This window comes from Erythrolamprus reginae, chromosome 5 (assembly GCF_031021105.1).
Source record: "Erythrolamprus reginae isolate rEryReg1 chromosome 5, rEryReg1.hap1, whole genome shotgun sequence".
NCBI classification, from domain to species: domain Eukaryota; kingdom Metazoa; phylum Chordata; class Lepidosauria; order Squamata; family Dipsadidae; genus Erythrolamprus; species Erythrolamprus reginae.
The window spans coordinates 93,019,915-93,045,704 of NC_091954.1; the positions used below are offsets into that span (position 1 = coordinate 93,019,915).

The 25,790-nt window shown below is 43.0% G+C and overlaps 1 protein-coding gene across 5 annotated transcripts in view; it reads right to left on the minus strand.

The window, feature by feature from the left end:
• VEPH1 (ventricular zone expressed PH domain containing 1) overlaps positions 1-25,790 on the minus strand; it is a 181,809-nt gene that overhangs the window by 47,619 nt on the left and 108,400 nt on the right. For all 5 annotated transcript variants that reach the window (XR_011559233.1, XM_070753507.1, XM_070753508.1 and 2 more), the window contains one exon: positions 21,688-22,082. Coding sequence is in view for 4 of the 5 variants with exons in the window: in XM_070753507.1 (XP_070609608.1) it covers positions 21,688-22,082 (395 nt within the window). In the remaining variant the exon portion in view is untranslated. The remainder of the gene's footprint in view (positions 1-21,687; positions 22,083-25,790) is intronic.

Below are 25,790 nucleotides of genomic sequence, written 5' to 3' on the forward strand. Positions count from 1 at the left end.
TAAGTTTCATTTTGGCATAGGATCCAGCTAAAAACCAGAGTTTAAAGGTATGTTTCTGTGTGATGGGAAAGAAGAAAAGAAACAAGACTTGTTTTAAGACTAACGTGGGTTTAATCCCATCAAAATCTGTTCTTTGTATTTGGCATATTGATACTAATGATGATGTCATGGATGTAGTAAAAGCTTATGGCACTTGTAGAGCAAGAGCATAATGAGAACATTCCAGATAGTGATGTCCAAAAACAATTTTGGTAACAGTAGTGTAAACAGTAATGTTTAACTCCACTGTTAGACCTGGAACCTGACTGGGTGACTCACCGTCTCCTCTTAAATGATCTAACAGGATTGATATGGGGAATAGTTGGAGAAGAGAGCGCTATGTACCCAGTGAAGGGCTACCAAACCTTTTACTACCACACTGTGGGCGTGGCTTTTGCAGGATGCCCTGCATTTTCTTTCAACATCTTTCAGTGCAGATTGGATGCTCTGGGGTGGAGCATCATTTTATCTACGAGACCGCCTTCTGTCGCACGAATACCAACGGCCAGTTAGGTCCCACAGAGTTGGTCTCCTCCGGGTCCCGTCAACTAAACAATGTCGTTTGGCAGGACCCAGAGGAAGAGCCTTCTCTGTGGCGGCTCCGACCCTCTGGAGTCAGCTCCCTCCAGAGATTAGAACTTCCCCCACCCTCCTTGCCTTTCATAAACTCCTTAAAATCCACCTCTGTCGTCAAGCGTGGGGGAACTGAAACATCTCCCCCTGCCTATGTAGTTTTTTTGTGTATGATATGACTACGTATTTTTTTTAATATATTGGGGTTTCTTGTTTTTCAGACTTTTTAAAATGTATTATTGTTATTTTAGATTCTAACTATTAGATTTGTCATTGTATATTGTTTTTATCATTGCTGTTAGCTGCCTTGAGTCTACAGAGAGGGGCGGCATACAAATCTAATAAATAATAATAAAAATAATAATAATACCCCACTGCGTTCCCCCATCCGGTCAGTAGCCCACTCCTTTTTGTACTGTATGTGATCTTATGCTCCTCAATAAGAAATGGGATTAAAATCTAATAAAAATATTATTGTTCAGGGCAATTAGAGCAAAAATACTCATTCAACTTCTAGAACATGAATCAATTAGGATAATGTCGAATTAAAAGTATCCCAAACAAAGGCCCCATGAGTTATTGATATCTCATGGCATATATAAAAAAACATCTGAGTTAAATCAACTAACTACTAGGTCAAAATATAGACTGCTTGCTTTCTCGAAGAATGTTAATAACAAATGAGAAAGGTAAATTTCTAAAGAGAGAAAAGGTCCTAATGTTTTCCTGGGATGTAGAGGAGAGTCTTTTGTAGTTGCTCATTTACAAGACAGTTTTTACAGAGCACAGTCTGAATAGCAAATATTTGCTCCAGTAGGAGCAAATATTTAGAAACATAGAAGACTGACGGCAGAAAAAGACCTCATGATTTATCTAGTCTGCCCTTATACTATTTTTTGTATTTTATCTTAGGATGGATATATGTTTATCCCAGGCATGTTTAAATTCAGTTACTGTAGATTTACCAACCACGTCTGCTGGAGGTTTGTTCCAAGGATCTACTACTCTTTCAGTAAAATAATATTTTTTCATGTTGCTTTTGATCTTTCCCCCAACTAACTTCAGATTGTGTCTCCTTGTTCTTGTGTTCACTTTCCTATTAAAAACACTTCCCTCCTGAACCTTATTTAACCCTTTAACATACTTAAATGCTTCGATCATGTCCCCCCTTTTCCTTCTGTCCTCCAGACTATACAGATTGAGTTCATTAAGTCTTTCCTTATACGTTTTATGATAAAGAATATTTCCTTCTGTTGTGGTTGGCTCTGGCTCAGCTCCTACCCCAGGGAATGTGGAGGTGGAGGCAGGGGAAACGTCAACATGTCCTAGGCCTGTTTTGTTGCCAGCAGAGTCAGGGAGTGCAGTTTCCTCGGACGAAGAAGAAGGTGGGGGTGACTTGGAAGAGGGGGGCTTGGCACACAGCCCAGGAAGCCAATCACCATTATCTTCGGTCGATTTGGATGACGAAGTGTAGGCGCAGACGAAGGCGCAGGCTTATGCATCGAAGAGACCAATTGAGGAAATATTACAGGAGATAAGAGAGGCCACCTGTGTTTGGGTGGGGCTCCAGCAATTAGAGCTGCTGATATAAATAGCAGCGTGCTAGTTTGGTTGTTGTGGAAGATTATCTGATCGCAGTTCTTCAGGATCGTGCCTTGCTGTGTCTGAACTTTGTTTGTGGATTTTTCACGCCTTTGACACCAAAGCAGAGTAAAGTGTGTGTGTGTTTCACTTTGTGGGAAGAAGGAGGGCTGTGACGTTTCTTCACAGCTACTAGCTAAGTACTTAAGGACTGATTAAGGGACTTGTACAGCCGACAAGGTTGTTTTGGGGAAGAGTGCTCTTTGCAATACAAAAAAGGTCCTTTGTTTCTTTTGAATTTTGTGATAAAGGACATTGTTTTGAATTTTCAAACGTGTGTGTGTCTGAAATTTGTACCCGTGAATTTTTGGGAGGCTTCTACCAGAGAGCCTGGCAGGACACCTTCTTTATTTTTTTTTCTCTCTCTCTCCTTCTTTCTCTTTCTTTCTTTTTTGGGTTTTCTTTCTTTCTCTCTTTCCCTTTCCATCCTTCTTTCTCTTCCTTTCTTGTCTTACTTTTCTTTCTCTCGCCATTCCTCTTTTTTCCTCTTCCACCCCCTCTCCTCTCTCACACACATAAACCTATTCTGGGCAGGTGGCAGCAGAGCTTGCTCGAGGAAGGGGCTTTTCCCCACCCACCTGCTCAGGCCTTCTCCTGCATTCCTACTCTCTCCAATCTCTACAGTTTTCTCCCATGCACCCAGGCTTTCTCCTCTGTTGCTGCCTTCTCCAATCTCCATATTTACTCTCCACGCGCCCAGACTTTCTCATTTCTGCCATGGAGAGTGTTGTACATACTCCTGATCAGTTGGAGGATGATGAAGATATTGAGGACTCGGATTCAGATAGTGTTTATGAATTAGTGGGGGGCCCAGGGTTACAGGTAGTAGAACAGGTGAGAGGCCAGCCACAGGATGGGACTATGAGTTCAGGATGTAGTGAGGGAGAATCAGACGCTCGCTGGGTTAATCCTAAATTCAGAAGGAATCAGAAACGTAGAGAGCAAAGGTCTGGAAGAAGATATTAAGGAGAGGAATGGGTTAAATATTGTAGTGAGATAATTGGCACGTCAGTGGGCTAGTGGAGAAGAAGGGTGGAGTTTCAACGTTGCTGAAAAGAAATATGGATGTGTTTTCGCCACGCTAAAGTAAGCCAAAATATTTTGTATTGTATTTAGTCAGTGCTGCTGTCTTTTTTAAAGCTATGTAGTTAGGAAATAAATCTTGTCTCAGTGAAGCAGGAAAAGGAATGTGAGAAATGCGGCTAAGAGAGAGATGACGGACTGAGTGATGTCTGGAATGTGTTGAAGTACAAGAGAGCAGAGAAATAAACGGAGTTGCTTTATTCATGAAATGATGCATTTAATGAGAGTTATTTGTAATTACTAAACTTCTACCAGAAACCGGAACAGAGAGGCACCTGCAGAGGGTGGGAACAGCAGGGAATGGGGAAGGCACGAGTGGCAGGAATGCAGGAAAAAGCTAGGTGGGAGGAAAGCTGAGGATAGAAAGGTAGGGTGTGTTGGCAGGGAAACTGGAGATTAGTGCAGCGGCTAAGAGCAGCACCTTGCAGGGCAAGTGAGTGGCGACCGGGGGAATGATTTGGGCGCGTGGCCAATCAGCCATTGCTACTGATTTGGCAAACCACCAGCGGCCACTGTTCATGGTATATCTGATCCGGTCCAAACTGGTAGCATTATTTATTTATGTATGTATGTATGTGTGTGTGTGTGTGTGTGTGTGTGTGTGTGTATGTATGTATGTATGTATGTATGTATGTATGTATGTATTTATTTATTCCAAACATACATAGTAAAATACATTTCTCCCACGTGTTTCCTTATTTCCCTTTTCATAACTTTTTTTTTAAAAAAATATCTTTACCACGTTAAAATAAGTGCTATTATAAACTCCAATGAGAAGTTGTTTGGAGGAGAACAAATTTTCACGCATGCCGCATTGCCCTCCACTAATGAATTGTGATTCAGGGTTAAATAATTTATTCTCACTTCATTAAAAATCCTCTCTTTGCTCCTGGTCTCTGAATTTAGCTATTTTTATAGCAGGTCAATCTTCTCCTTAATTGTGCTGGGTTTTGGTTCTAAAATCCTATCGCAAAAGTCAACTTGCAAGTGTGCATCAGCTTGGGACTTTCCACAATATGGGAAGAGAATTTAGGGTATGGAACTTAATATCAAATATAATAGAAAGCTAGGGGTTTTGGGGTGGGGGTGGGTGGGTGGGTTGGTGTTTTGAAATTGGCACAGTGAAAATACAACAGCTCTTCAGAAATGCTGTTTTGTGTCTCTGAGAGTTTGTGGTTATATGGAGCTAGTCAAATACCATCTGTCTTCAATCATGCTTTGGCTCATGCCATGCTTAAATTTATCAAAGGTTCCAGAAGCAAGCACTGCAGGGGAGCGGTGATCTTTTCCATCTATTTCATCATATGGAACCAATTATCTCATAGTATAGCACAAAACATAACACTAGACAATCTCCGCCGATCCAGGACAGCATTGCCCTGATTTTTAAAGTGATTTAGGTCATACACTCAATATTTTGGTTTTTTTTTTTAATCTTGTAGAATGAAGAAGCTTAACACAAGCTTTTACAATCAAGGTCCTTTTCTCAATGTAATCGTGTACAATTCTCTATTAATATCACTTGTGAAAAACCCGTGGTTGATATAAAATCTGGATGTTCCCATATCTGAATGGGCTGTCATCACACTCTGAGGCAACTAATGGAAATTTGGTTTATGTTCCTCTGTTCAACTGTTTTCCAATTTTTATTTATATAGTTAACTGCCCCTCATTCATATGTGAACCAGCTCAAAGAAACATTACAAAATTGCTACTGTATAAGTGAGAAGTCTCTTAGGAAAGAAACTATGATGTGTAAACCACATCTGTAGCAATAACTTTTTATTTTGCTCTTGTTTGCTTTTAAAATTTACTACAGGTTATTTATTTTATTTTATTTATTCAATTTTTATGCCGCCCTTCTCCTTAGACTCAGGCCGGCTTACAACATGTTAGCAATAGCACTTTTTTTAACAGAGCCAGCCTATTGCCCCCACAATCCGGGTCCTCATTTTACCCACCTCGGAAGGATGGAAGGCTGAGTCAACCTTGAGCCGGTGATGAGATTTGAACCGCTGACCTACAGATCTACAGTGAGATTAGGTGGCCTGTAGTACAGCACTCTACCTGCTGCGCCACCCCGGCTCAACTTACCACAGTTTATTAGTGACCATTCAAAGTTACAATATCACTGAAAGAAGTGACTTTTGACCTTTTTTCACACTTACAACCATTATTATTATTGTTATTATTATTATTGTTGTTGTTGTTGTTGTTGTTGTTATTGTTATTATTTATTAGATTTGTATGCCGCCCCTCTCCGAAGACTCGGAGCGGCTCACAACAACAAAACAGTACAAATCCAATGATTAAAACTATTTAAAACCCTTAATATAAAAACAATCATACATCTCATACAAACCATACATAAAACGGAAGCAGCCCAGGGGAATCAATTCCCCCATGCCTGATGACAGAGGTGAGTTTTAAGGAGTTTGCGAAAGGCAAGGAGGGTGGGGGCAATCCTAATCTCCGGGGGAGTTGATTCCAGAGGGTCGGGGCTGCCACAGAGAAGGCTCTTCCCCTGGGTCCCGCCAGACGACATTGTTTCATCGACGGGACCCAGAGAAGGCCAACTCTGTGGCACCTAACCGGTCACTGGGATTCATGCGGCAGGAGGCGGTCCCGGACATATTCTGGTCTGATGCCATGAAGGGCTTTATAGGTCATAACCAACACTTTGAATTATGACCGGGAACTGATCGGCAATCAATGCAGACTGTGCAGTGTTGGTGTAACATGGGCATTCCTGGGGAAGCCCATGATTGCTCTCGCAGCTGCATTTTGCACGATCTGAAGTTTCCGAACACTCTTTAAAGGTAGCCCCATGTAGAGAGTGTTACAGTAGTCGAGCCTCGAGGTGATGAGGGCATGAGTGACTGTGAGCAGTGACTCCCGGTCCAGGTAGGGTCGCAACTGGTGCACCAGGCAAACCTGGGCGAACCTGGGCATTAGTTGTAGCAGCATCCCCATTGTCATGTGATCAAAATTCAGACATTGGCAACTGACTCACAGTTATGATGATTAAAATGTCCTAGAATGTCAATGGGTCAATGGGTAAACGAGACTCCCACAACAACTGTGTGACTAATTTAACAACTGCAATGATTCACTTAATAACTGGGTCAAAGAAGTCATAAAATCAGGCAAAACTCAACAAATATTTTTGCTGAGCAATCTAAATTTTGGGCTCAACTGTAGTCGTATGTTGAGGACTACCTATATACTGACTCTCTAGATTTCCTGTATGTTTAAAGAATTGGAGTCTTTTCAAAATAATCAAAGTAACCAATATTTGCAACATTACATAGCAATTATGGCGAACCATCTATGGCATGTGTCCCACAGGTGGCATGTGGAATCATATCTGCTGGCACATTAGCCGTTGTCCTAGCTGAACTCCAATGAGCATGTGGGTGCCAGCCAGCTGATATTCAACTCATGTGGAGGCTCTTGGAAGGGCGTTTTTGGCCTCTGGAAGGCCTTCGGGGGGGGGGGGGGGAGGCTGTTTTTGACCTCCTCAGGCTCCAAGAAATCCTCTGGAGCCTGGGGAGGGCAAATAAATGGGCCTACCAACTCCACTGGAAGTCAGGAAAGAGGGGAGGAGGGTGTCTGCACATGTGGCAGGGGTACGTATTTTTGAAAGGCAACATTTTCACAGCAATGTAGTTATAGTTCATTTCCAAGGACAGAATTGAATATCAAGTTATAGTGCCCAGTTTTGGAATGTACACATTCTACAGAACTTTATTTCCAATTCAACATGCAAATATACGTAAATAAATATTGCAATACCAAATTTGTTTTTCAAAATAAACAACATTTCAGAAGAAACAAAGTTTAGCCTTTGCCAATATAAATAAAACAATTTCATTTTGCTGCAAAATTATTGCTTCTCAGCCTTTGGATTAAGATCAAGTTAGTAAAGCTGGGGAAAAAAAATCTGTTACAGATTTTTAGAACCAGTTTGTGGTTCCTTTCCCTGACGTCATTGTATTTTCACTATAATTTCTTTTCCCTCCCTTGCTCTTCTTCCATATCCATTTACCCCCCAGGATGGCACTATGACTGTGTTCAGTTCTGGAGACCTCACCTACAAAAAGATATTGACAAAATTGAATGGGTCCAAAGACGGGCTACAAGAATGATGGAAGGTCTTAAGCATAAAACGTATAAGGAAAGACTTAATGAACTCAATCTGTTTAGTCTGGAGGACAGAAGGAAAAGGGGGGACATGATCGAAACATTTAAATATGTTAAAGGGTTAAATAAGGTACAGGAGGGAAGTGTTTTTAATAGGAAAGTGAACACAAGAACAAGGGGACACAATCTGAAAACTGACGGCAGAAAAAGACCTCATGGTCCAGCTAGTCTGCCCTTATACTATTTCCTGTATTTTATCTTAGGATGGATATATGTTTATCCCAGGCATGTTTAAATTCAGTTACTGTGGATTTACCAACCACATCCGTTGGAAGTTTGTTCCAAGGATCTACTACTCTTTCAGTAAAATAATATTTTCTCATGTTGCTTTTGACCTTTCCCCCAACTAACTTCAGATTGTGTCCCCTTGTTCTTGTGTTCACTTTCCTATTAAAAACACTTCCCTCCTGGATCTTATTTAACCCTTTAACATATTTAAATGTTTCGATCATGTCCCCTCTTTCCCTTCTGTCCTCCAGACTATAAAGATTGAGTTCATTAAGTCTTTCCTGATACATTTTATGCTTAAGACCTTCCACCATTCTTGTAGCCCGTCTTTGGACCCGTTCAATTTTGTCAATATCTTTTTGTAGGTGAGGTCTCCAGAACTGAACACAGTATTCCAAATGTGGTCTCACCAGCGTTCTACATAGCGGGATCACAATGCTTTTCCTATTGAAGTAAATGAGGCTGAATGTGTATAGTTTTAGAAGAGTTGTGTGTGTGTGTGTGTACATACACATACAGTTTATATAGTAGATAATGTATATTTTTGTGTGCCTGTGTGTAATATGTATGTACACATACAGCATATATACATAGAATTAAATGGTATATTTTGGATGTTCAGTAATAGTAAATAGATAGGGAAATTGTATCTCTTTGAGGCGAGGAGAGGCTAGGCACCTTAATCCAAATCCAAACCCTTGATGTGAGTGACAGAAAATTGGCCACCTTTAAACCAATCACATGATCACCAAGCCACTCCCACTTGGTCACATGGTCAGCAAGCCACACCCACAAAATAAGCCACGCCCACAGCGTGGTAGTAAAATTTTTGGCAGCCCTTCACCGCATTCAGCCATGTGACTGCGGAAATGTGACTGCGCGCATAAGCGCACTAGAGTGCCTTCCGTCCCCTGTCCTATAGTCTCTCCTATATCTCATATATTTTCTCTCCTATATCCTCTATAACCTTCACTGTGTATTATTGTGTATTGGACAAAATAAAATAAAATAAAATAAAATAAAATAAAATAAAATAAAATAAAATAAAATAAAATAAAATAAAATAAAATAAAATAAAATAATAATAAAATAAATAAACTGCCCACTAGAGCAGTGTTTCCCAACCTTGGCAACTTAAAGATATCTGGACTTCATCTCCCAGAATTCCCCAGCCAGCATTCCCATCGACTAAACAATGTTGTTTGGCGGGTCCCAGGAGAAGAGTCTTCTCTGTGGTGGCCCCGACTCTCTGAAACCAGCTCCCCCCGGAGATTAGAACTGCCCCCACCCTCCTTGTCTTCCATAAACTCCTTAAAACCCACCTTTGCCACCAGGCATGGGGGAATTGAGATGTCTCCCCCGGGCCTATATAATTTATGTATGGTATGTTTGTATATATGTTTGATTAATAATGGAGTTTTAAAAATGTTTTTAAATTATTAGATTTATTATGAATTGTTCTATTGCTGTTGTGAGCCGCCTCGAGTTTACGGAGAGGGGCGGCATACAAATCTAATAAACAAACAAACAAACAAACAAACAAACAAAAAATAAAATAAAATAAAATAAAATAAAATAAAATACCCTAGTATGCAACTGTAGAATACATACAATTTCTAGCCTGGAAGAATCTGAACACTCAATAAATGGGAGCAAAGAGATTAAAAAAAAACAACCCTAACCCTTTGCTGCTATTTAGTGATTGTTTGGATTGTTCTTTATTTACGATAATAGTTTTAAACAGTTTCTTTAAAAAACCACTAGAAACTGATGTTTAATTCTCTGAACAGAAATGGAGAAATTATAGCAGATCTTCTAAATGCCAAACTGGAGACCAAATGGGTTAATCGAGTATCTCTGAATATCCTTATGCAATTGGCCTGAGTGTTTATTTGTGAATATATAGTAAATGAGTCACATTAGGGTTTCTTACTCTGGAAACATTTTGTCTCATGAGTCTTACCTAAGGAATGTTCAGGAAATGATGATGGTCAAATAAATTCTGCAACAATGATGCCATTAAAAAGCTATTATACTGGGAACTATAGTTGATTTTGGCAATGAAAAGGAATGAAGGTGCCTTTATAAACTGTACATTGAATGGAAAGTGATTCCATGGGTTTGCTCGTGCTTTGCAGCTGACTTATTGTGCAAGATGTATCAGCATCATACGTACCTGCTTGCCATCTATAGCTAATGGACTAATGTCAGCAAAACCCATTATTTGTGAAATAGTTTACTCCACGATAAATAATATTTCTTAAAAGCGTATTTATAATTAAGTGGTTGGTTTCCCTTAAGAATAGCAACTGGGTTGTTTATTGGTTGGGGAGGTTGAAGGAAGCTGTATATTGTTGTGGTTGGCTCTGGCCCAGCTCCTGCCCCAGGGAATGGGGAGGTGGATGCAGGGGAAACTTCAACGTGTCACAGGCCTGTGTTATTGCCGACAGAATCAGTTCAGAGTTTAGTTTCCTCAGACAAAGAAGAAGGTGGGAGTAACTCGGCAGAGGAGGGCTTGGCACACAGCCAAGGCAGTCAATCTTCCTTATCTTCTATTGCTTCAGATGATGACATTTTGGACCCACGCAAGTGCAGAATTATGCGTAGAAGAGACCAAGTAAGAACGTATTAAAGGAAATAAGAGAGGCCACCTGTGTTTGGCTGGGGCTCCAGTAATTAGGGTTGCTGCTATAAATAGCAGCATGTGGGTTTGGCCATTGTGGAAGAATATCTGTTCACAGTTTCATCAGGAATCTTGTGTGCTGGACTTTGTTGCTTTTTGACGCCTTTGAAACCAAAGCAGAGCAACGTGTGTGTGTCTCACTTCGTTGGAAGAAGAAGAAGGGGTGTGAAGTTTCTCCACACTGCTGGCTAAGTACGTAATGACTGCTTAAGGGACATTTTACAGACTACCTGGTTGTTTTGGGAAGAGTGCTCTTTGCAATAGAAAAAGAGTGCTTTGTTTATTTTCACTTTTGTGATAAAGAACATTGTTTTGAATTTTCAAACGTGTGTGTGTGTCTGAAATTTGTCCCCTTGAATTTTCGAGAGGCTCCTATCAGAGAGCCTGGCAGAACATAAATAAGATGTATATCAGAGATACAAATTAGTATACAGTGATCCCCCGGTTATTGCGTCCCCGACCATTGCGAACAGGGTAATTTGCGATTTTTGAACCCGGAAGTCAAAACACCATCTGCGCATGCGTGCCCTTTTTTCTATGGGCACGCATGCGTAGATGGCGCCGGGCAGATCAGCTGCTGGGCGGCTTCCCTGGGTCTTCCCCCTCTTGCTGGCGGGAGGGCGAAGCCCCCCCCAGCACCCGCTCGCCCGCCCTTCGCCCTTCGCCCAGGAAGTTCACCAGGAGTCAGCGGAGAACGGCACGCCTGTTTTAAAACGATCGGAGCCGGCCGGCTCCGATCGTTTTAAAACAGGCGCGCCGTTCTCCGCTGACTCCTAAAGCGGGGAAGTTCGCCAGGAGTCAGTGGAGAATGGCGCGCCTGTTTTAAAACGATCGGAGCCGGCCTGGGGGGGCTTTCCAGCAACCCCCGAGCCCCCAACCCGGGCTTGGGGGTTGCTGGAAAGCCCCCCCAGGCCGGCTGCGACGTTTTAAAACACGCGCGCCGCTTCGCAGCTGTCTCCTGAAGCCGAACGCTAACTTCCGCGTTCGGCTTCAGGAGACAGCTGCGAAGCGGCGCGGGTGTGTTAAAACGTCGCCGCCGACATGGGGGGCTCGCTAGCACCCCCCCAAACCCGGGTTGGGGGTTCGGGGGGGTGCTAGCGAGCCCCCCATGTCGGCGGCGACGTTTTAAAACACCCGCGCCGCTTTCCAATGAGTCCCGAAGACAAACGTCAAACTTCCGCGTTTGTCTTCGGGACTCATTGGAAAGCGGCGCGGGTGTTTTAAAACGCCGCCGCCGACATGGGGGGCTCGCTAGCACCCCCCCAAACCCGGGTTGGGGGTTCGGGGGGGTGCTAGCGAGCCCCCCATGTCGGCAGCGACGTTTTAAAACACCCGCGCGGCTTTCCAATGAGTCCCGAAGACAAACGTCAAACTTCCGCGTTTGTCTTCGGGACTCATTGGAAAGCCGCGCGGGTGTTTTAAAACGTCGCCGCCGACATGGGGGGCTCGCTAGCACCCCATGAACCCCCAACCCGGGTTAGGGGGGGTGCTAGCGAGCCCCCCATGTCGGCGGCGACATTTTAAAACACCCGCGCCGCCCCCAATCTTCGGCTCCTCGCTAGCGCTGCGGAAGTAAAAACACCATCTGCACATGCGCAGATGGTGTTTTTACTTCCGCAGCGCTACTTCGCGAAAACCCGCTCGTTGCGGGGGGTCCTGGAACGGAACCCTCGCAACGAGCGGAGGATCACTGTATAATAATTAATAATAATAATAATTTATTAGACTTGTACGCTGCCCCTCTCCGAAGACTCGGAGCAGCTCACAACAAATACAAAGCACAAATCTAATATTAAAAACAATTATAAAAACAATTATAAAACAGTCATACCATCAAATATAGCAGTGATGGTGAGCCTTTTTGGCACCAAGAGCCAAAAAGATTGTGTGGAAATATCATCCGTGCATGAGCACACTCTAGGGAACTGTGCTGCAGAAAAGCCAAACTTCTGGGTTCTAGCTCGCATGGGTGCCCAACAATCAGCTGGCCGATGCAGATGCGCAGGCTGCTTTTTTGCACTGCCGCGCACATGAAGGAGTTGCACTCTGGAAAAGATGAACTTCTAGATTCTGGCATTCATGTGCCCCTAACAATCTACTAGTTGGCATGCATGCGTACACCAGTTTTTCATATTGCCAAGTGCACAAAGGACAGCTGATCATTGTGTGCGCATGTGTGCTAGAAACCCGGAAGAGAAACAAGCAAGGCCATGAATGCCAGATGACATGGTTTCGCATACCACTTTGGTATGGTGCACCAGTTGCGGCCCTATTTGGACAGGGAGTCACTGCTCACAGTCACTCATGCCCTCATCACCTCGAGGTTTGACTACTGCAACGCTCTCTACATGGGTCTACGGAGAGGGGCGGCATACAAATCCAATAAATAAATAAATGGGGCTACCTTTGAAAAGTGTCCTGAAACTTCAGATCGTGCAGAATGCGGCCGTGAGAGCAATCATGGGCTTTCCCAGATATGCCCATGTCTCGTCAACACTCCATGGCCTACACTGGCTGCCGATCAGTTTCCGGTCACAATTCAAAGTGCTGGTTATGACCTATAAAGCCCTACATGGCATCAGACCAGAATATCTTTGGGACCACCTTCTGCCGCATGAATCCCAGCGACCGATTAGGTCCCACAGAGGTGGCCTTCTCGGGTCCCATCAACAAAACAATGTTGTCTGGCAGGACCCAGGGGAAGAGCCTTCTCTGTGATGGCCCCGACCCTCTGGAATCAACTCCTCCAGAGATTAGGATTGCCCCCACCCTCCTTGCCTTTCGCAAACTCCTTAAAACCCACCTCTGTCATCAGAACAAGGGGACACAATCTGAAGTTAGTTGGGGGAAAGATCAAAAGCAACATGAGAAAATATTATTTTACTGAAAGAGTAGTAGATCCTTGGAACAAACTTCCAGCAGACGTGGTTGGTAAATCCACAGTAACTGAATTTAAACATGCCTGGGATAAACATATATCCATCCTAAGATAAAATACAGGAAATAGTATAAGGGCAGACTAGATGGATCATGAGGTCTTTTTCTGCCGTCAGTCAGTCTTCTATATGGATAATATATGGATAATATACAGATAATATGGAGACTCCAAGAGCCAGTTTAATCTAATAATGAAGGCACCAGACTAAAAACTGATTTCTAATCCATTCTTAGGCATGAAAATTGATTGGGTGATTGTGTATCAGACCAACTCACACAAGGAAATTAGGAGGAGAAAGGAATATTAGGCATGTTTGCCATTTTTTGTTATTTATAAAATATAATAAAAGGAGGAATATAAATAAATAAATAAACAAACAAACAAGTAAGCATTAGAAGTATATACTCTTAGAAGAAACACTGTTGTGAGAAAATGTGGCTGTTTTCAAGGAAAACTATCTAACTTTCTAATTATGCTCCTGGAAAAACTATTTTTTACAAAGGGAGAACATTGCCACTATGGGACATTTGTGTGAAAGATTACTCTGTTTCTGGACGATCACAGTCATTTTACGGATGCAAAGGAATACACAAAACATAACAGCACTGCTATTAACTTGGACCAGCTTAACTCTGCTGATTTAAGAGCATTTAAAATTTTGTTGAATTTAAAACTGACCTTAAAGCTTTCCTTGAAAGTTTATTTGGACATTCTGATCCATGCATGTTTGTTAATAAAGATGTTGGAAGAATGTACTGAGATTCTGAAAGTAGTCTCTTGTTTTTATAAAGATGAAGGGAGTAGATTAAGCCAGTATTAATTATTTAGGACTTTCGGAATAACAAGCTCAGATGCCCTGTTCTTTCAATGCAGTGACGAAAATTGTGATCACTGCTTTCTTTTAGTCTAACAATGTAACAAATACAACAGGAAATACTGCTGTGTACATACAGTGGTACCTCATGATACGAACCCCTCGTCATACGAACTTTTCAAGATACGAACCCAGGGTTCGGAATTTTTTTGCCTCTTCTTACGAACTTTTTTCACCTTACGAACCTGCCGCCGGCCGCTGGGATGCCCCACCTCCAGACTTGAGTTCCTCCCGTTTTTTCCCACCCTGTCCTGCCTCATTATCCCCTCTGGATCACCATGGGTTTCCTCCGTTTTTCTCCACCCTGTCCTGCCCCATTCTCCCCTCTGGATCTCCATGGGTTTCCTCCATTTTTCTCCACTCTGTCCTGCCCCATTCTCCCCACTGGATCTCCATGGGTTTCCTCCATTTTTCTCCACTCTGTCCTGCCCCATTCTCCCCTCTGGATCTCCATGGGTTTCCTCCATTTTTCTCCAGTCTGTCCTGCCCCATTCTCCCCTCTGGATCTCCATGGGTTTCCTCCGTTTTTCTCCACTCTGTCCTGCCCCATTCTCCCCTCTGGATCTCCATGGGTTTCCTCCGTTTTTCTCCACTCTTTCCTGCCCCATTCTCCCCTCTGGATCTCCATGGGTTTCCTCCGTTTTTCTCCACTCTTTCCTGCCCCATTCTCCCCTCTGGATCTCCATGGGTTTCCTCCGTTTTTCTCCACTCTGTCCTGCCCCATTCTCCCCTCTGGATCTCCATGGGTTTCCTCCATTTTTCTCCACCCTGTCCTGCCCCATTCTCCCCTCTGGATCTCCATGGGTTTCCTCCGTTTTTCTCCACCCTGTCCTGCCCCATTCTCCCCTCTGGATCTCCATTGGTTTCCTCCATTTTTCTCCACTCTGTCCTGCCCCATTCTCCCCTCTGGATCTCCATGGGTTTCCTCCGTTTTTCTCCACTCTGTCCTGCCCCATTCTCCCCTCTGGATCTCCATGGGTTTCCTCCGTTTTTCTCCACTCTGTCCTGCCCCATTCTCCCCTCTGGATCTCCATGGGTTTCCTCCGTTTTTCTCCACTCTGTCCTGCCCCATTCTCCCCTCTGGATCTCCATGGGTTTCCTCCGTTTTTCTCCACTCTGTCCTGCCCCATTCTCCCCTCTGGATCTCCATGGGTTTCCTCCGTTTTTCTCCACTCTGTCCTGCCCCATTCTCCCCTCTGGATCTCCATGGGTTTCCTCCGTTTTTCTCCACTCTGTCCTGCCCCATTCTCCCCTCTGGATCTCCATGGGTTTCCCTCACCCCACTCCGTTCGCCTCAGCTTCGTCTGCCGGCAGCTTTTTTTTTTTTAAGCCTTAATGTTTTGGATTTTCCTAATCGGCTTGCACGCATTATTGGCTTTTCCATTGATTCCTATGGGAAACATTGTTTCATCTTACGAACTTTTCACCTTACGAACCTGGTCCTGGAACCAATTAAGTTCGTAAGATGAGGTATTACTGTATCTGGTAACCTAGACACTATTTATCAAGGGTTGTTTATGACTACTTGTGGCTGAAAATGCAATTAAGGAGCTGGAACATTAATTCATGTGGCTTGGGCTTAGTCATTGTGACATTTTGAGCTAAAAGACACAGGATTTTCAACAGGACTGTCACTCTTACATGTCAAGCATGTACATCTTCTTAGCCCCTATTTATCAATGCATCAAAAGTGGGACAATTTAGTATTATGGCATGGAAAAAACCTGTATAATTGTGAAAAGAAAATATCTGAGATCCTTGGTGTTACATAGAAACATAGAAGATTGACGGCAGAAAAAGACCTCATGGTCCATCTAGTCTGCCTTTGTACTATTTCCTGTATTTTATCTTAGGATGGATATTTATTTTTATTTATTTTATTTATTGGATTTGTATGACGCCCTTCTCCGTAGACTCGGGGCGGCTAACAACAATGATAAAAACAGCATGTAACAATCCAATCCAATACTAAAATAACTAAAATAATTATAAAAACCAAACATACATACAGACATACCATGCGTAAATTGTAAAGGCCTAGGGGGAAAGAATATGTCAGTTCCCCCATGCCTGACGGTAGAGGTGGGTTTTAAGAAGTTTACGAAAGGTGAGGAGGGTGAAGGCAATTCTAATCTCTGGGGGGAGTTGGTTCCAGAGGGCCGGGGCTGCCACAGAGAAGGTTCTTCCCCTGGGTCCCGCCAAACGACATTGTTTAGTTGACGGGACCCGGAGAAGACCCACTCTGTGGGACCTAACTGGTCGCTGGGATTCGTGCAGCAGAAGGCGGTTCCTGAGATAATCTGGTCAGGTGCCATGAAGGGCTTTATAAGTCATAACCAACACTTTGAATTGTGATCGGAAACTGATCGGCAACCAATGCAGACTGCGGAGTGTTGGTGTAACATGGGCATATTTGGGGAAGCCCATGACTGCTCTCGCAGCTGCATTCTGCACGATCTGAAGTTTCTGAACACTTTTCAAAGGTAGCCCCATGTAGAGAGCATTGCAGTAGTCGATATATGTTTACCCCAGGCATGTTTAAATTCAGTAACTGTGGATTTACCAACCACGTCTGCTGGAAGTTTGTTCCAAGCATCTACTACTCTTTCAGTAAAACAATATTTTCTCACGTTGCTTTTGATCTTTCCCCCAACTAACCTCAGATTGTGCCCCCTTGTTCTTGTATTCACTTTCCTATTAAAAACACTTCCCTCCTGAACTTTATTTAACCCTTTAACATATTTAAATGTTTCGATCATGTCTCCCCTTTCCCTTCTGTCCTCCAGACTATACAGATTGAGTCTTTCCTGATAAGATTTATGCTTAAGACCTTCCACCATTCTTGTAGCCTGTCTTTGGACCTGTTCAATTTTGTCAATAACCTTTTGTAGGTGAGGTCTCCAGAACTGAACACAGTATTCCAAATGTGCTCTATACAGTGGGATCACTATCTCCCTCTTCCTGCTTGTTATACCTTCATGCGTGTTGTCTGAATTTAGTGGTTTTCTTACAGATGTTTCATTACCCAACTAGGTAGCATCATCAGTACTAAGCTCAGAGAACACCAAGGACCCCAGACTTCAAATCTGAGCTACAAATATTCTCTTCTATTGGTAAAGGTGAAGGATCCCATAGCACATTTGTGCTACTCATTTCTGACTCTAGGGGGTGGTGCTCATCTCCGTTTAAAACCAAAGAGCCAGAACTGTCCTAAGATGTCTCTGTGGTCATGTGGCCGGCATGACTAAATGCACGGGATGCTGTTACCTTCCCACCAAAGATAGTCCCCATTTTTCTGCTTGCATTTTTTATGTGCTTTCAAATTTCTAGGTTGGCAGAAGCTGGGACAAGTAACGGGAGCTCACTTCATTATGCAGCACTAGGGATTCGAATTGCTGAACTGTTGGCCTTTCAATCCACAAGCTCAGCACCTTAGCCATTGCACCAATGCATTCCTTGATTTCTCTTCCATTGGTAAGATAATAGATATCTCACTTGCATTAGTGAACTGTATTTTTACATTCGAGGTAGACGTTTAATTAAGGGACAAGGAACATTTTTTAATTAATCCAATTAAATTGTTATTGTCTTCATTCGTTCATGGATGTAATTTTTTTTTGCATGTTAATATCTTATGTTGCATTACTGTTAGCATTGTTCCATTGCTGCTGTCAGTACAGTATTATGTATACATTTTATTGTTGCTTAACAAAGCTGCTAAAAATATGGCTGAAAAGACCAACCCTCCCCAAACTGATACTCTTCAAAAGAGCTAGTATTAAAATTTTCAAAGTAGTTATGATTTGCAATTCCAATATATCAAGTATGATGTCAGAGAATACTTATGTGGTGGCAATTTTAGCTCTGGGATAGACCAGTTTAATATATAATGCACAGGTTTATCTTGTACTATGTTGCTGTCTTGGATTAGTAGGGACATTTGCTGATGATGAGTTGAATCATAAGAATACAGGCAGCGCCCTGCTGTATTCAACACGTGGCCCCATCTAGCCAAGCAGTCGCTCACCACTGAATGGCCTAACACTGGAGGGATGGAAAAAGAAAGGTACAGTGGTACTTCTATTTAAGAACACCTCTACTTAAGAACTTTTCTAGATAAGAACTGGGTGTTCAAGATTTTTTGGCCTCTACTTAAGAACCATTTTCTACTTAAGAACCTGAGCCCAGAAAAATTTCCCAGGAAATTTGAGAGCAGCACGAAGGCCTGGTCAGTTTCCTGCCATTCCCCCTTTAATCCTGGCCATCTCGGGCTTTTCTGGGCTCCCAGAGGAGCCTTTCGGTGGCGATTAAGGAGGCTTTGGCAGCGAACAAAGCATTTTCCTTTCTCTGGGCGCTTGGAGAGGGAATAAACTTCTGCCAGTGCCCAGAGAAAAGAAATGTTCCCTTCACCCTGGCAGTGACTGTCCTCCTCCTCTTCTTCGTCCTCCCACCCAAATTCCAAGCTCGTGTAGGATTTAGAAATTTCTGGCAATGTTTCGACACGCAAAAGAATAATCATGGAAGCCATCGAGATAGAAAAACATCCCCAAAATATGAACAAGCGGGATGATACCTCCCGCCTACCAGACATCTGGAAACCAGCCCTCATTAACAAACATATCCCAGCCATAGAAACTGAAGCCAGACTCAGAACACACATTGCAAAACAACCAAGTAGCCTGCAAGCTCCAACTACTCAGGATATCACCCCTAATCCACAATCATTAACTAATCAGCATACCTCAGTTAAATCAAGGACCCCAGGTGTTACCCCACTGACTCACCAGGAAGTTTCTACACAGCAGGCAATTGCTGAGCTATCAAACCACACCCAGCCACCAATATTTATAGAAGGAAGGCAGCTCAGGTCTCTCTGTGTTTGCCCTAGAACAAGGACAGAAGCACCAGCCTGAAGATGACGAGTGGGACCTCGTCGAAACGTCGCCAGAAATATATACTGCTATATATACTGCTCAAAAAAATTAAGCAAACACTCAAATAACATATCCTAGATCTGAATGAATGAAATGTTCTCATTGAATACTTTGTTCTGTACGAAGTTGAATGTAAAATTGATTGTCAATCAGTGTTGCTTCCTGTGAAATTGATTGTCAATCAGTGTTGCTTCCTAAGTGGGCAGTTTGATTTCACAGAAGTTTGATTTACTTGGAGTTATATTGTGTTGTTTTAACTGTTCCCTTTATATTTTTGAGCAGTGTATATATCCCTCAGTTATCCCACTCATAGCCTGACCTACAAAATAACTGAGAAACGGGGTTCATCTTCTGATTCTTTACATCTCAGCAGGTTTCACACTCAGCTGCCAGTAATAATGAAAACATCATTTTGGGCCCCAGACATTCTTTTCTTTCCATTATATTTTCACATTAGGCTACCACAAGGAAAATATATATGAAACCACTAATTAATAATCACTTTTTTTCTGCTGACATCCTGCCAACAAAGGATCCTTTGAAAAGCCCAAAGGTGTACAGTTTTATGTATTTAAAATATTTATATAAAGTTGTTCAGAAGCTGAAGACATGTTGGAAAGTAGTTGCAGAAAGCCTTTCCTTCTCCTAAACCAGGGGGAAACAAAGTTGGCTCTTCTATGACTTGTGGACTTCAACTCCCAGAATTCCTGAGCCAATCGTGCTAGCTCAGGAATTCTGGGAGTTGAAGTCCACAAGTCATAGAAGAGCCAACTTTGCTTATCCTTGTCTTAGACTAAACCAACTTAGGATATCAAGATGGTGGATGGGACTGGGTGCAGGTGGCATCAGCATCCCAAAGTTGCTTTTTCAGGAGGCAATTGGGCTTCTGAAGAGCCGGTGGCACAGTAGTTAGAATGCAGCACTGCAGGCTACTACAGCTAAGTGCTAGCTCTAGTTCAGCAGTTCAAATCTCACCACTGGTTCAAGGTTGACTCAGCCTTCCATCCTTCCAAGGTGGGTAAAATGAGGACCCAGTTTGTTGGGGGCAATATGCTGATTCTGTAAACTGCTTAGAGAGGGCTGTAAAAGCACTATGAAGCGGTACGTAAGTCTAAATGCTATTGCTATTTCTTGTTTGTTCTTTTGGAGACGTTTTGCTTCTCACCCAAGAAGCAAAACGTGTTCAAAATAAAAGACAAGAAAGTCCAGTTACCTCCTGAAAAAGCAACTGTACACCTTTGGGCTTTTCAAAGGAACCTTTGTTGGCAGGATGTCAGCATTAAAAAAGTGATTATTAATTAGTGGTTTTATACATGACCTGGATCTGAGAATCTCTACAGACCACTGTCGCAGTATTTCTAGGAATTATTGTGGAGTTGGGGTTGGGGGGGGGGGGGGGCTTTCCCAGATTTATTTATTTATTTATTTATTTATTTATTTATTTATTTATTTATTTATTTGATTTGATTTGATTTGATTTGATTTGATTTGTATGCCGCCCCTCTCCGCAGACTCGGGGCGGCTCACAACAGTGATAAAAACAATATATAATGACAAATCTAATAATTAGAATCTAAAATAACAATTGTACATTTAAAAATCTAAAAGCAAGGGACCCCAATATAAAAAACATACATACAGTCATATCATGCACAAAAACTACATAGGCAGGGGGAGATATCTCAGTTCCCCCACGCTTGACGACAAAGGTGGGTTTTAAGGAGTTTACGAAAGGCAAGGAGGGTAGGGGCAGTTCTAATATCTGGAGGGAGCTGATTCCAGAGGGTCGGAGCCACCACAGAGAAGGCTCTTCCCCTGGGTCCCGCCAGACGACATTGTTTAGTTGACGGAACGCGGAGAAGACCAACTCTGTGGGACCTAACCGGCCGCTGGGATTCATGCGGCAGAAGGCGGTCCTGGAGATATATTTGCAGTGGTCTTATCTGTGGCTTTGTGGTCTCTCAGTCTTGCCTAGCTCTTTTGGACTTGTGCAGGCTTGTGGCTTTGCTGACCAGTTGGTGGAATGACAATGATAGGAAGTGATCAGATGGTAGAGTGATTGTGTGCCTGGGGCAAGCCGCAGCTTCCTTAAAGGGACAAACAGTTGTGTGGCAAGTGAGTGATGAGTAGACAACAGGCAAACAGACCATCGCTGGTAATTGAAGCCTTTCAGATAGCCTTTCACCCCTGGCACAGATGTCTCCAAGATATTCAGAATACTCTGATTGGAACATTGTAAGGAATTGATGGGACACTTCAGAAATCAGGAAAATGCAACATCAATTGGTCCATAAGGCTAAGGACATTGAAGTGTGGAAACTACTTATTATCCTGGGATCAATGTGTAAAAACATGTTTCAACAAGTTTAAAATGTTGATGCTTAGAGAGGGCTGTTTAGTGGCTTGGATGAATCTCTTAAGATTCTTTTTTCCCCTTTAAAATACACCAGGTTTGTTTTTCTTTTTCTTTTCAAAATTCGAGATCACTTACCTTCTATAAGACACTCGTCTGGGAATGGAATTTTCTTCCCCATCTCCATGACATATGCTTTCACTTTAGAGAGATTTTCTTTTAAGTGAACGTAAAGCTTATCTTGATGCTCCGTGGGATTCTTTATGACCGTTGGGTTCTCTTCCTGGCAGTTTTCTTTAACAGGTTCTGGCAGATTCTCTGGTTCTGAACATTTGATACTTGGGCGTGAAAGTGAGGATTGTTCCAGCTGGGACTCTTCAGAGATTGCACTGGAAGGCAATTTGTCGGTTTCTTGGCTCAAATACATATCAGTGAAAGAGATGCTATCTGTAACATCTCCATTCTCCCATTCTCCTTTGCTGTCTCCATGGATGTCCTTCATATGACCAGCATGCACTACTAAACTTTGGGACCTGCAGTGAAAACAAAGGAACAGATTAAAAGTTTGGGAATGAAGGCAAAATAGCTTAGGGGTAGGCAAAGTTGGCTCTTCTATGATTTGGGCAGTTCAACTCCCAGAATTAATTAATTAATTTGATTTGATTTGCATGCCGCCCCTCTCCGTAGACTCAGGGCGGCTAACAACAATAATAAAAACAGCATATAACAAATCTAATATTTAAATTACTAAAAACCCTTATCAAAAACCAAAGATACACACAAACATACCATGCATAAATTGTATAGGCCTAGGGGGAACGTATATCTCAATTCCCCCATGCCTGACAACAACTCTAATGTGCAAGTGTGTGCCGGCCAGCTGATTTTTGGCTTGCACAGAGGCTCTGGAAGGGCCTTTTTGGCTTCCAGAGAGCCTTCAGGGGGATGGGGATGGGCATTTTTACCTTCCTCTGGCTGCAGGGAAGCCTTTGGAGCCTGGGGATGGCAAAACACAAGCCTACTGGACTCACCAGAAGTTGGGAAACAGGCCATTTCCAGCTCCCAGAGTGCCCCCGGGGGGGGCAGGGGAAGCTGTTTTCACCCTCCCCAGGCATTGAATTATGGGTGGGGGAACTCATGCATGTGTGATACCGTGTTTCCCCGATAGTAAGACCCCCCCGATTGTAAGACATATGGGGGGTTTCAGGGGGGTCGGCTAATATAAGCCATACCCCGAAAGTAAGACATATGTCTTACTTTCGGGGAAACACGGTACTAAAAGCGAGGGAGGCGTTGGAGCAGTTCGCGGCGCCCTGGCGGCGGTTCCCTCTGCTTTGATGGCGCTGGTCCGCTTGCTCGTCCCCGCAACCGACCCGTTTCCCCCGACACGCGTCTGGAGGGGAGGAGCCGCTCTGCGCAGTTGGGCAGCCCTGCCTGCCGGAAAGGAGGCGGGCGAAGGAAGGCGCAGCTCCGGCCGCCCGCTCGGCTCACTTCTACAACTTCGGACCAGCGCCGTCCTTCGCCTCGCATTTCCGGGTTGGCGAGCCTGGATTGTTTTTCCTGCGAGTGCTGGTCCCCGCTAAGCCTTCTGCGCCTGACTCGGCGAGGCGAGAGGGAAGAAGGAGAAGCGCAAGTGGATGCGGAGCGAAGGACGGATAAATGCCTCCCGGGCGCTCCGCATCCACTTGCGCTTCTCCTTCTTCCCTCTCGCCTCGCCGAGTCAGGCGCAGAAGGCTTAGCGGGGACCAGCACTCGCAGGAAAAACAATCCAGGCTCGCCAACCCAGAAATGCGAGGCAAAGGACGGCGCTGGTCTGAAGTTGTAGAAGCGAGCCGAGCGGGCGGGCGGAACTGCGCCCTCCTTCGCCCGCCTCCTTTCCGGCAGGCAGGGCTGCCCAACTGCGCAGAGCGGCTCCTCCCCTCCAGACGCGTGTCGGGGAAGCGGGTCGGTTGCGGGGGACGAGCGAGCGGACCAGCGCCGTCAAAGCGGAGGGAACCGCCGCCAGGGCTGCTGCCGCGCTGCCGAGCAGATCAGCTGCTGGGCGGCCGAAGAAACCTTCCCTGGGTCTTCCCGACTTCACCCTGTCAATTTGGTGAGTGGAGGCGGGAAACGGCGGGGGGGGTGTATGTAAGACATACCCCGAAAGTAAGACCTAGTGGGGCTTTTGGGGGTAAAAAGAAAGTAAGACACTGTCTTACTATCGGGGAAACACGGTAGTGCACATGATGCTTTTTGGAACCGGAAGAAAAAAACGATTCGCTATCATTGGCCTAGGAACTTAATTCAGATCTGTCTCCAAAATGGTTATTTCAGGGGAAAGAGCAGTCCACTTATTCTAAAGAAGAACAGCAGCAAGAATCGTATACGCTCAGTACTGGTGATTTGAAAATACACCATGTGATGAAAGGATTATACATAAAATACTTGAATGTGCAGAGATGTATAGGCTCACTTGGGGAATGGCAGGCAAAGAGGAAACAGAATTTTATGAGTTGTGGAATGAGTGGTATAATTGGTTAAAGCAGAGGAATAAAGATGAATAGAAATAAATGGAAATAACTGTATGGTATATATGACAGTACTGTTAAAAAAAGTTTATTGATTTCTATATTGAAAAATAAATAAATAAATATGACTTGTGGATTAAAAAATTAAAGACTTACCTGTCCTATGCCCAGATATGGAGTTGTCTTTTTAATATTAAGTAGATTGATTAAAATCTATTTATTTTATTTTATTTATTTGTTTTGTCAAGTACATATTGGTGGTATACAAAGATATAATAATGTTTTGTTTTTTTGTAAATCTTTTTATTGTTTTATAGATACATATATCACAATTTGTTTATACAGTTTACAGGTCTTATCCAACTTTTTTACCGGTTACAGTTGTTATATGGATAATATTAACTTAATACTATGCAATGCAAAACAGGGTAAAAACATTCAAATGGTATTTTCATTTTTTTTTAAGGTTTGTACTGCTATTTTGTATAAGGTTATACAAATCTTTTGCTTTGAATCCACTCGTGCCAATTGTTCCACATGCTTTTAGTTTCGTTGATTCTGTTTCCCTTAAGTAGGTTTGTCAATTTATCCATTTCTGCACATGTATATATTTTTTCTATTATTAAATTTATATTGGGGGTCTGTTTGTTCTTCCATGTTTGCGCAATTGCAATTCTTGTAGCTGTATTTATGTGAGTCACTAAAAAAAGGGTTTGTTTCAAGTAAGATTTTTTCCAAATTCTGAGGAGCATCCCCTCCGGTGAGTACTCTATTTCCTCCTTCGTGATTTCCTTTAACCATTTGTAAATTGTTTCCCAAATTTTTTGGATTTTAGGGCAGGACCACCACATATGGAAGAAAGTTCTATCAAAGATATAATAATGTTTTTATACATGATACTAGTAAGAGAGAAATATTAGGACAGGGAATGGAAGGCACGCTGGTGCACTTATGCACGCCCCTTACTGACCTCTTAGGAATTGGGAGAGGTCAACAGTAGATAGTCTAAGGGAAAAGTTTGGGGGGTTAGGTGATGATATTACAGAGTCAGATAGTGAGTTCCATGCATGAACTACTCAGTTAATAAGTTGTATTTCCTGCATTCGAGTTTAGAGCGGTTTATTTTAAGTTTGTATCTGTTGGGTGCTTGCGTGTTCTCTCTCTCATGCCTCTCTCTCTCTCTCTCTCTCTTTTTACAGCATTAAGTGCAGAATCTGCTTGATATATAAATAATTATATTTACACTTATATGCACTAGGGGCAAATGCCTGCAGATGCCCTGTTGCCATTCCATTTGTGAAGCTGCTCTGCCTTTTATAAAAAGAAAGGACCTTTAAAAAAAACCAACCCTGTCTGAGGATTTGCAATATAATGGGAAAAGTGAAAGCAGAGGTGAAAACAGCGGGAGGGATATGAAAAAAGGAGGGAGGTCTCATGTAAGGGCTAGAGATGTCAGAGTAATCAATGGTAGTTTGGTTCAAACTACAGATTACTTATTTTGTTTCTCCAAATATATATCAAAGCAGGCAGAAACATGTTCTTATATACAATAACTTTAAAATTTTTTATCAAATATTCATCCCTGTCAAAACGTTGCATACTACTCACTATCTACCAACTATCAGAATTTGCACACTCTAAAATTTTGCAGTTTTTCCATCTTATGTAATCATCTATCCAAAATGCATTAATTCATTCATTTGCTCCAGTTTTATATGCTTTGTTGCAGCTCAT